This window comes from Pseudonaja textilis, chromosome Z, assembly GCF_049901715.1.
Source record: "Pseudonaja textilis isolate UNSWEBS1 chromosome Z, rPseTex1.2, whole genome shotgun sequence".
Classification (NCBI taxonomy): domain Eukaryota; kingdom Metazoa; phylum Chordata; class Lepidosauria; order Squamata; family Elapidae; genus Pseudonaja; species Pseudonaja textilis.
Window position 1 is genome coordinate 6992247 of NC_142008.1, and position 11126 is coordinate 7003372.

Sequence of the window (11126 nt, forward strand, 5' to 3'; positions counted from 1 at the left end):
CATTTAGGGTGGCGATGAGTGCCCTGCTGTTGGGAGACCTGAAAGAATAGGCTAGGGATACACCGTCATGGAGAAAACTTATCTACAGGTGGTCCTTGACTCACAACCATTTGTTGAACAATGGTTCAAAGTTATGATAATCTTGGAAAAAGTGACTTGCAACCTGTATTCATACTTGCATGTGATCACAATTCAGTCACTTAAATCCTGCTTGCATTTACAACTGGTTGCAGAAACCTGCAGTCATCTGATTAGTTTGTAACCTTTTTTTGCAGATGTCTGGTAAAAAATACCCATTGTTGAAGCTGGGTTTGCTTCATGACCCTATGATTTGCTTAATGATTGCTGGAGAAATGATACCCTACTCAACCTTTGACTGCAATGATGGAAATTCCAGTCCCGGTTTTGGTCGTAAATTGAGTACTACTAGTAAATGGTTCCTAGGAACCATCTATCTGTACCCACCACAGATCTATCTATCTGTACAGATTCATGTATATGTATAAAGGATCCCCAGGAGAAGAAAACATACAAAGTATGCATTCAGACATGTCAGTAATACTATAATTTCCTGTTCAGGCAGGTTGGCAAATTGTTTCTCCATCTGCAATGTGGATCATTTTTCAGGATTGTTGTGAAGATTGTAGCATGACAGATAGAAGGGACTCTATTCAAAAGTGGGAAGTGTGACAATTCTACATTAATGGAAAGTCGCGAAATATATGGATTTCATCTATAATGTAAGCATTTCTTTTTAGCCTTGCATATATCTTGAACTTGTCAATCATAAAATGTATTTTGCAAAGCACTGAAATAATCAAAGGGCAATAAAATTAACACGCACTGTACAGACGCAATATTGGTTTTGCTACTACTCTGAGCTGCAGAGCATTTTTTTAATTCAAACAAATCTTGTTTTATCAAACTTCTGACATATGACACGCTGAATAAAAGTGCTGGGGTTTCAGGCACACCAAGTTCTCTTTAAGAACTTCACTTGTTTGTTCTGCCACTGCATCCATGGCTTTCCATATTTCAAGCTACAATCTGAATAAAAGGCCAATGAGAGTTCCCCAAAGCTATTTCCCTGGTTGACCCCACAACCCTGGATGGAATGAAGACCACTGAAACAAGTGAGAAAAATTTCCAGGAAATCAGGACAAAACAGATAAAAACAAATTATTCAGTGGATTATTAAAAAAAATAGTATTCTTCCTATTAAATTCAGTTGCGTGCTGGGCATGCAGTCAACGAATACATCTTTTCTAAGAGAAAAAAAAATCAAGCTCAACCTCAGCGCTCAGCCCAGTTCAACTTTGTGTTTCTGTGCTTGAAAATAAGAAGTAACCACTTTTATTAGACCCCAGAACTTAACGTTTTTTATAAAGCATCATCAATTTGCCCGTATACACCTGAAGCATGCTTTCTAACATTAAATTTGAGATAACCTTAGTACAAAAAAATATAAAAACCGTTTTAAAAGAAAGAACGCATGCCCGCCTTTAAAATTAACCTGGGCTTTTAAAACTGGATCCCTTGCTCCGTAATGCAGAACGAACGTTTTACCGCGCAGTCGTTCTGAATGTGACATGTAGTCAATAAAAATCCTTGGGTGTCATCTGGATGAGGATGCCTGGAGAAGAAAATCCGGTGGGTGACGAGCTGTCGCCACGCTTTACAAAGAAAAGGGCGGTAATCTGAACCTGCATCACACTCCGTTTTTTCTGAGCTTTCCACAAAGTTCGATGATTTCTGCATAAGCGACTGAGTAGTGGCAAACAACACTAAGTGATGATCCTTTACAAGCTTCTGGAGGACTTGCACGCATTTTTTTAGGTTTGCTTCCTGCAGACTCGGGTTTTCTCCTCCGTTGGCCCGGTCTATCCAATAAAAAGCCGACATACTGTCTACGATCAAGAGGGAAAGGGAAGGGTGGGACAAAAACATGCTTTCCAGAGAGTAAAGACTAAGCAGCAGCTGAGAGCTGCTGTGGCAATTCATAAGGAAAAACCTCTCCAGATAGCACTTCATGGTGGCTTCGGTGCCTTGAGATGACAATCTGTATTCCAGGAGAGTCACTAAACGCAGCATATCGAAGTGGAAGTCCGTATCAATAAAAACAATGCTGACTTCCAAACCACCTCTTGATTTTGGAAGAATGCAGCGAGCAATGAGGTGATAGAGCATTTCTGTTTTCCCAGTGCCTTCCGCACCGTGGAATTCAACGACGTCTCCTGTGAAGCGGGGAAGAGAAATGTGGTCATGTACAGTACCTTCCAAATATTTTTCCCCCTTTGAATCCTCACGCTTCACATATAATCCAAAGGAAAAACATGTGGAATCTTCTGATTATTGGACAACTCCAATTCAGCATAATTAGTTTACATTTCTTGGTTTTACAGGAATTAATCTGGAGTAAGCAGCACTATAAGCAAGGAGATAAAACCCAAGGGAAAAAAATGGAGGAGCAAACACTTGTATTTTCTAGAGCAAAGAGCTTCCCAAATCATTATCTAATCTCCAGTGTTTTTATTAACATTGAACACTTTAAAACTTACTGGAAACTACCAGCTGACATAACAGAATACAATAAAACAGATTAGTGGTCACTCTCTAGCCACAGAAAGTTTCTTCATATTTCCAAAATGTGTAAATTTTTAGAGTTAGAGGTTGTGTTTTTGGGAAGAGGAGAGATTTGTAGTACAGGTAGCCCTTAACTTACAACAGTGACTGTTCGAAGTTACAATGGAACATTAAAAGTGACTGATGACCAATTTTCACACTCCCAACAATCACGTGATTAAAATTCAACTGACTCATATTTATGACCATTGCAGTGTCCCCAAACCCGCTTTTGCGACCCTCTGACAAGGGGGAAGCCAAATTCATTTAACAACTGTGTTACTAACTTAACAAGTCCAGTGATTCACTTATCAACTGGGACTAGAGAGATAGTAAAACCCACTTAACAACAGAAATTTTGGACTCAGTTGTGGTGGTAAGTTGAGGACTACCTGTATTTAAAATAATATGCACTGGTTGAATATGCAAAGTAGCATATTTGCCAGAAATATATATATATATTTATATTTCCAAACCATAAATGGGATATCCTTCCTCAGCAAACAGGCACGGTTCAAGAGTTTTCAGAGAACTTCGACCTTCAAGACGAGCAATCAGCTTTTGGGGGAAAAAAGGCAAGTTGTTAGATACCATAAATATGAATTCAATGATTTCACAGTAGCTTAAGTGTTTACGTTGTATATGTATATAATTGATTTTAAAATTCTGGACATGTTTCAACGATCAAAGAAATACCTGTTCCCAGAAAATGATGTTTGCTGTGACAAATGTTTGTGTGGTCCTTGACTTATGACCGTAATAGGCCTCTGTCCATTATATTCATAATGACATGGCTGACCCAGGGGACTGACTGATTTTATGCCTGTTTTTGGTAGTGGTTGTTAAGCAAACCCCTTGTTTACTATGGGCATTTCTGCCAAAAACCGTAACTAAATGCTGGTTTGGGGCAAACACTTCTTAAATTATGGTCAAATGGCATAAATGCAGACTGGATGCCAAGTGCCAAAATGTAGAATTGAGCAGAGGCCACCAGAGCCTCAGAATTAGATTATAAATGTCATTTTCAGTGGTCTACTGTACGACAGCCAACTGAACGGTTGTAAGTTGAGGACTACCTGTAATCAGTGATTCGTAACAAGTTATATAAAGTTTAGCTTATTTCTTCATTTTACTAAAATTGCCCAAAGCAATTGCAAGACTCACTACAATATTGCAAAGTACAACCTAACAATGAAAAAAAATTAATGGGCTCAAAACTAGCATTATATTGTACTGAGGTGAGTTTAGGTACACAGAAAGTCACAGAATAACAGCAATCTTAAGTCTGACACAAAATAATTTTCTCTATTTTGAGATGTTAATTGTGGAATTAGGTTTTCTAGGAAGTACCTGGGCTATAAAGAAAAGCCATCAACATTTCTCCTTTAATCCACTTTCCTGATGATAAAACTCCAGTATTTTCCTAATCTTGGAAGATAAAACAGTTTCTTTTCAAAGGTACATTAGCGCTCTGGTTATTTAGGCAAAAGGACTATGAAATGAACTCAAATGCCATCAGGTGGGAAAGAATGTGGCTTCCAGGCTCTCCCATAATTTGGTCCTGGTTACATACTCAGAAGCTGCCTTAAGAGCTATAATAGTAACATATAGTAATGCCACATGGTTGGTTGAATATTTTGTAACTTAGTTAGAAAATATTCAACCAACAATGTGGCAAACGTTGATCAATGGCGCCTTCTTTAAAACTGGGCTGTTGTTCTGCTACCAAATTTCCCTGATGCAACCAATCCTTAAGTTTATCTTGGGGGTATTTAGGATAAAGTTTGCTGATTATGTTAAGCCTATGTCCTGTATAGGGAGTTCCTCGACTTACAACCACAGTTGACCCAAAATTTTATGTTGCTATGTGAGACAGTTGTTAAGTGAATTTTGTCCCGTTTTATCTCAGATCATAAATGAATCACTGTTGTTGTTAAATCAGTAACATAGATGTTAAGTGAATCTGATTTCCACACTGACTTTGCTTATCGGAAGTCGCAAAAGATGATTACATGACCCCAGGACACTACAATCGTCATATTTTATGAGATGCCAGGCATCTGAATTTTGATCAGGGGATCCTGCAACAGTTGTAAGTGTGAAAAATGGTCATGTCAATTTTTTTTAATGCCGTTGTAACTTCAATCACTAAATGAACTGTTGTAAGTTGAGGACTACTGTAGTTAGTAGGGTTATCTCTCTATTCCCCCTTAAATCTGGAAGCATTATTGTCTGCTCCCAGTGCCTGGGGATACAACCATCACACTATGTTATTCTCCAGAAATTCCGGAGCAATAAAGACATCCAGCTACCAATGTATATGTTCTTTTCTTCTTAATCTTGAGGTTGATTGCAACATTCAGTTTCCCACTAATTTTCAAGGGAAATCACATTATCTCCCCATCAAGGCGACTAACTCCACAAACTATAGTCATGCACGGCTGCTGGTTTCTCTTGGACCAGACAAGAGCACAAACTGCAGAATAAACAAAACTTCTGCAATAGTGGAACCGCCAGCTGCACTTGGAAAACTACGAATTGCTCCAAGGCCAGGGGCATTTCCCATGTGAGTTACCTTTTCCTAGGCATGCTGGCATTTAAGATACAGCGGTACCTTGGTAGTCATCATTAATTGGTTCCAGGAGGTGCGATGAGTATCAAAATGATGGGTACCAAACACATTTTTCCCATAAAGAGTAACGTAATGAGTCACAGTGGTAGCCAACACTGACAAGTTCTAGCCTGTGTGCTGAGTACGAAACAAATGATGAGTCCTGGGACAAAATTTTCACATCAAAATGCATTGAATATCAAATCTGATGAATTTCAAAGCAGTTGAGTACCAAGGTACCACTGAAGCTTCCTTCCAATTTATCTGAATTTCAGTATAATTTGTTCACTTTTATCAGAGCCAAACAAAAAAAAAAGCATTTCAGGATTTTCAGACTGCTTCTAATCTAGTGGTCTTTCAGGGTCTTCAGATACATATTAAGTTGAAAGATGTAGATAGTATTGAATTTGAATAGCAGAATTCATAGCTTATTTTCTTTTTCCTGGACATATCTTGCTTTTTGTTTGTAACTTTCTCTTTGAGAATAAAGTCCTGGAGAACTCAAATACTTGAAAACTTGTTGCCTTTTTGGAGTGATGCTAATCAAATCAGCTGTCTAATGATGGAGTATTTTAAGATGAAATTGCACCACCTTCCATTAGCCATCAGACACAAATTATTGCAATCCCAAGCTCAAGTGGTAGCTTGCTGTGTATGATAAACAATCTTCCAACTCTTTCTGGAAGCTGCAGGTCTGCAAGATACTCAAAAGATCCAAATGAAGGCAATATTTAGGCATTTGGCAAGAAGCACAGTCACATATGCAGCTGAAGGTCAAATGTTCTTTATGTGCCCATTTTTCTAACACCATGGCTTTGTAGACAGAATGGCCCATTTATTTTGGATTGCAAAGTTCATAGTGTTTAACAAGAAATTCCTGGAAAACACACTCAAGAGAGCCTAATGCAATATAGATTTTTGTGTTAGGTGGACAAGTCTCTCAATTTAATGGGATGCTTTTAGTATTTCAAAACTCCTGAGATTCAAAGACAGAAATGGACATGTTCCCAATGGCACCATGTGACGGCTTGTTACACACCTATGTAATATTTTTGTCCCATAATCTTGTCGCTGGGTTTATTTCTTCTGAAGTTTCATTTCTTTTAGTAATGACTTTTTAAAAAGCAAATATCAAATAATTAAGTTCCAGCTCTTGCTGCTCGCTTCTCTATGGGAGAATCAGTAATGAAAACCCTTTGTATTTTAGAGCAATGATGTAATTATTTTTATTGCAGCTTTCCGCTTTCAATTTCACAGAAAGAATTTTGACAAACGAAAATATTGAACCTTAAGGTAGACAAAAGTCAGCTAAAAAAATAAGTCAGTCCTCTCAACTTTTGTTTCCAAAAAGTTTGGACCAGCTGTAGAGAGGGAATAACTTGATGAAAGAATGCACATTCTGCAGAGAGATCCTCATGCATTCTCGTTCCCTGAGGATGGGCTCCAGCAAAAATCCAAAACTTTGGAAGATTAAAACTCTGGTTCTGGTGATCGATTCAGATTGGATCCTGCAATATTATCCTGGGACATGAATATGTTGCCTTCATTCGTAATGCATTCCTTGCCCATGTGAGACCCCAATTTACATTACGAGTAGTCCTCGACTTACAACACAACTGAGCCCAACATTTCTGTTAAGTGAGACATTTGTTAAGCGAGTTTTGCCCCATTTTGCAACCCTTCTTGCCTCAGTTGTTAAGCGAATCACTGCAGTTGATAAGTTAGTAACCCCAGTTGTAAATGAGCTTCCCCATTGATTTTGTTTGTCAGAACATCACCAAAAGTGATCCCATGACCTTGGGACACAGCAATGGTCATAAAACGAATCAGCATCTGAATTTTGATCATATGATCATGGGGATGTTGCAAAGATCATAATGAAAAATGGTCTTAAGTCAATTTTTTCAGTGCCGCTGTAACTTTGAACAGTCATTCAATGAACTGTTGCAAGTCGAGGACTATTTGCATTACATTATATCTCCAGTTAAAAGATTCAGGTAGCTAGCTATAAGTAAGTTTCAGATGTTCTGAAATAGCAGCCATTTTTTAAAAAAATTCCCTTGAATTGAGCTTAGCTTTTGCTTACTGCATATCCGTGTAATATTTTGAGTAATGTAGATATTGTTCATCATTGCCTTTTTTCCAGGATCTTTTTTAAATTTCCCAATCTAGAATACAACTATTATTATTAACTATAATAATATTATTAACTATATAACTTGTTTATATATTTATTATTTTTATATAATTTTTATATACTTATTAACTATATAACCTATGCTCCAAGATCACCACAGATAGGGACCGCAGCCAAGAAATTAAAAGACGCTTGCTCCTGGGGAGGAAAGCTATGGCAAATCTAGACAGCATACTACATAGCAGAGACATCACCCTGCCAACACAAGTACGTATAGTCAAGGCTATGGTTTTCCCAGTTGCAATGTATGGCTGTGAAAGTTGGATCATAAGGAAGGCTGAGCGCCAAAGAATCGAAGCCTTTGAACTCTGGTGCTGGAGGAGGAGACTCCAGCAAGTCCCTTGGATTGCAAAGCAATCAAACCGGTCAGTCCTAGAGGAGATCAACCCTGACTGCTCTTTAGAAGGCCAGATCCTGAAGATGAAACTTAAATACTTTGACCACTTAATGAGAAGGAAGGACTCCCTGGAGAAGAGGCTAATGCTGGGAACGATGGAGGGCAGTAGAAGAAGGGGATGACAGAGAATGAGGTGGCTGGATGGGGTCTCTGAAGCAGTAGATGTGAGCTTAAATGGACTCCAGAATATGATAGAGCAGGGGTCCCCAACCACCGGGCCGCGGAACGGTACCAGTCCGTGGAACATTTTCTACTGGGCCGCTGGTTTGCTGGGCGCCGCCATCTTGTTTTGATGAGAAAGTGCTTCCGGTGAGCTTTTCCGGTTGGAAAGCGGCGTTTGGGTCCTGAAGGAATCCTCGCGCCTTAGTTTCATCGAAGGGGGGCGGCGGCTTTGAACAAAACTAAGGTGCGAGGATTCTTTCAGCACCCAAGGCAAGGTGAGCTGAGCGGCTGTCCCAAAGCCGTCCCGAAGCCCATCAACAAGGGAACAAAGGAGGAGTTGAAGGTGGTGGGGAGAAGCGGGGGACGGCTGGCTGGCTGGTCGCTCGGCTCGCCTTGCCATGTGTGCTGATGCCGGTACCGGGCCGTGGCACAAAAAAGGTTGGGGGCCACTGTGATAGAGGACGGGAAAGCCTGGAAGAACGTTGTCCATGGGGTTGTGATAGGTTGGACACAACTTCGCAACTAACAACGAAACAATACAACTCTGAGATTTCCTTGTGGTATTCTATAAAGCACTAACCAAGACTGATTTTATTGATCTTCCTACATCCAGACAAAGTTAACAAGCAACTGCAATCAACTGACTGATAAATAGTTTTCCTTGGTAAAAAATTTTTTTAGATTGCTCACTTTCTGCTCTTCTAACTGCTAGGCAAGTTATTCTTTCTGGTGATTGTGGACTAAATTATAGAACTCCACTATTTATTATGGGCTAGATAATTGCCCTACAAGGGTTTGGATATTTTTGACAGGGAAAAAACAGCAGGTCCTTAACGGCCGACGCAGGTTATTATAATAATTTAAACACTAATGCATTCATGTTTACTCTCTGGTTTTTAAGGCAAAGTAAGTGCAGTGATTTAGCATCATGCTGTGTGCACTAACATCCTGGGAGAACCAGCTAACAGAAAAGAAATAAAAAAGAAGACGCATGCCAAAACCAAGCACTGTCACCACAGTTTCAAATAATGATATTAAATATTAATCTTCATAAAAGGTTATACTTTTGACCACACTCAAAATTGATTTTTTTTTTAAAAAACCCTACTGGCTGAATAAATTGCAGGCTAAAAATTCTACCTTGCTACCTATTTAGGATGCCTTAATTTCACTTTTGCTGCAAAGAGTTTTAAGCAACATCATTTTTGCTTTCCATTAATGTCACTTTATATTTCAAAAGGGGCTCTGAGTGCTGCATTAAATTCAGATAATAAGCAACTTAACAGAAAACTTGTCAGCCATTTTAAGAACTATTATAACCTAAAGGGCCAACCTAAGAGCTGAAAGTGAATGTCACATTCATGGCAAGTAAAATAGTTTTTCAGTTGTTTCAACAATTGTAAAAAAAATGGAGCCAAAATTTAATAAAAACTTTTGTGAGCTGCAAAGCAGAAAAAAAAAAACAGTGACACAACCAACTGACAGACTTCCACAGACAAACTGTTGATTTCTTGAAGCTCTAAAGCCAGACTGCTGTCTTGAAAGGCTGGCATCAATCTGTTGCAAAGTGAAGACAGCTGACATATTGCCATCATGGTATAAAAAAAGGCTTTTAGGTTCTCCCTCTCCCCCCCAAAACCTGGGTAGAATTAGCAAACAACTGGGTGGAATTAGCAAACAACTAACTCTGACAACATTGTCAAGTTACTTAGTAAGATTGTATTACTATTATTATTGTCATCCTTCCTATACTTCTCACTTACTTCTCACTTATTAGTCACTTATGACTATTACTCTGCTGCTTGTATCTTTACAATTTATATTGTTTTATTTGTTTTCCTAGTATGTTTTTATTGCATGTTAGTAACCTATGCATGTATGATTTGATTGCTTATAGTAACCTATGACTATCACTAAGTGTTGTATCTTATAATTCTTGATGAATATATATTTTTTTCTTTTATGTACACTGAGAGCATTTGCACAGAGGCAAATTCCTTGTGTGTCCAATCACACTTGGCCAATAAAGGATTCTATTCTATTCTATTCTATTCTATTTTATCCAGTTTATGTCCCTTTTCTTTTGTCTTTGAATTGTTTGCGAGGACACAAACTGTCCCAAAAGGTTTACAATTACCCTGATTTTTTTTCCTACACCTGCCTTTATTAATGTCCACACACTTTTTGCAACTACAAAGCAGTTGTCTGTGTTTGTGTAATTCCCATTCATTTTGCATCCTGTGCTGCAGGCAAATACTGAAATGAAAGCATAATTTCTCAACCTGAGCAACTTGGGTGGACTTCATCTCCCAGAATTGCTGGCTGGAGAATTCTTGGAATTGAAGTCCATCCATCTTGAAGTTGCTGTACTTTCATTTCCCATAATCCCCAATTATCCCGATGAAACTAGAAAGTCAACCTTTCTGGATTGAAAGCTGATTTAAAGCAGCAAGTGAACTGTTTTAGGGCCACAAAGTCCATGCAACAAGGACAAAACGGGTCATTGGAGATAAAGGAAGGAAGATAGGAAGGGCGAAAGGAGCTTTCACAGCAGAGCCTCCATAATCTGCAACAGTATACCACCTCGACTATGGGACACTCCTCCATTAGGAAACAGTCTCAGGTCTCCTCCCCTTCCCACGCAGGAGCCGGTAAACCGGTACCTGCCTCACCTGGGCACCCGACTCCCACTTCGACATCCCGCTGGTCATCGCTGAGACCGGGAGCGAGTAAAGAACGCCCCTCACGAAGCGCTCGCTTACCAGACGATCTCGACGCTACCAGCGCGCATGCGCTACCCTGCAATTTGAGCAGGCGCGCTTGGGCTTCTCAAACCGTGGTCTCGCCTGACGGATCTGGGCCAATGAAATTCTGCTCTGCGCACGCGCAACGATGCACTCCGGCTCTCTACCGCCCCCATGTAGTTTATAGAGCTTTGCGTGTGGGTGGAGAATTATTTTCATCCTCATCTCTTTCGCTGTAAGTTTTGTTAGGCGGCAGTCAAGAACTGTTACTAAAGGTTGTGTATCCCTGCTGCCTCCTCGTGGATGTTTACATTTGGCAGGCCAGACGAAATCGAGAGATAAAACAGAAGAATATTGCCCCAAATGCCATACTGTTGTGTACCGTAAGTCTAC

The 11126-nt window shown here is 39.5% G+C and overlaps 1 protein-coding gene across 1 annotated transcript; it reads right to left on the minus strand.

The window, feature by feature from the left end:
- Positions 1-862: 862 nt before the first annotated feature.
- On the minus strand, positions 863-10800 carry XRCC2 (X-ray repair cross complementing 2). Its single transcript, XM_026719901.2, has 3 exons — positions 10662-10800; positions 3099-3180; positions 863-2234 (listed from the first exon to the last, which is right to left on the minus strand). Exons 1-3 carry the CDS (start codon positions 10698-10700, stop codon positions 1522-1524), a joined length of 834 nt encoding a protein of 277 aa, XP_026575686.1. The 5' UTR covers positions 10701-10800; the 3' UTR covers positions 863-1521.
- Between the last annotated feature and the right edge of the window lie 326 nt (positions 10801-11126).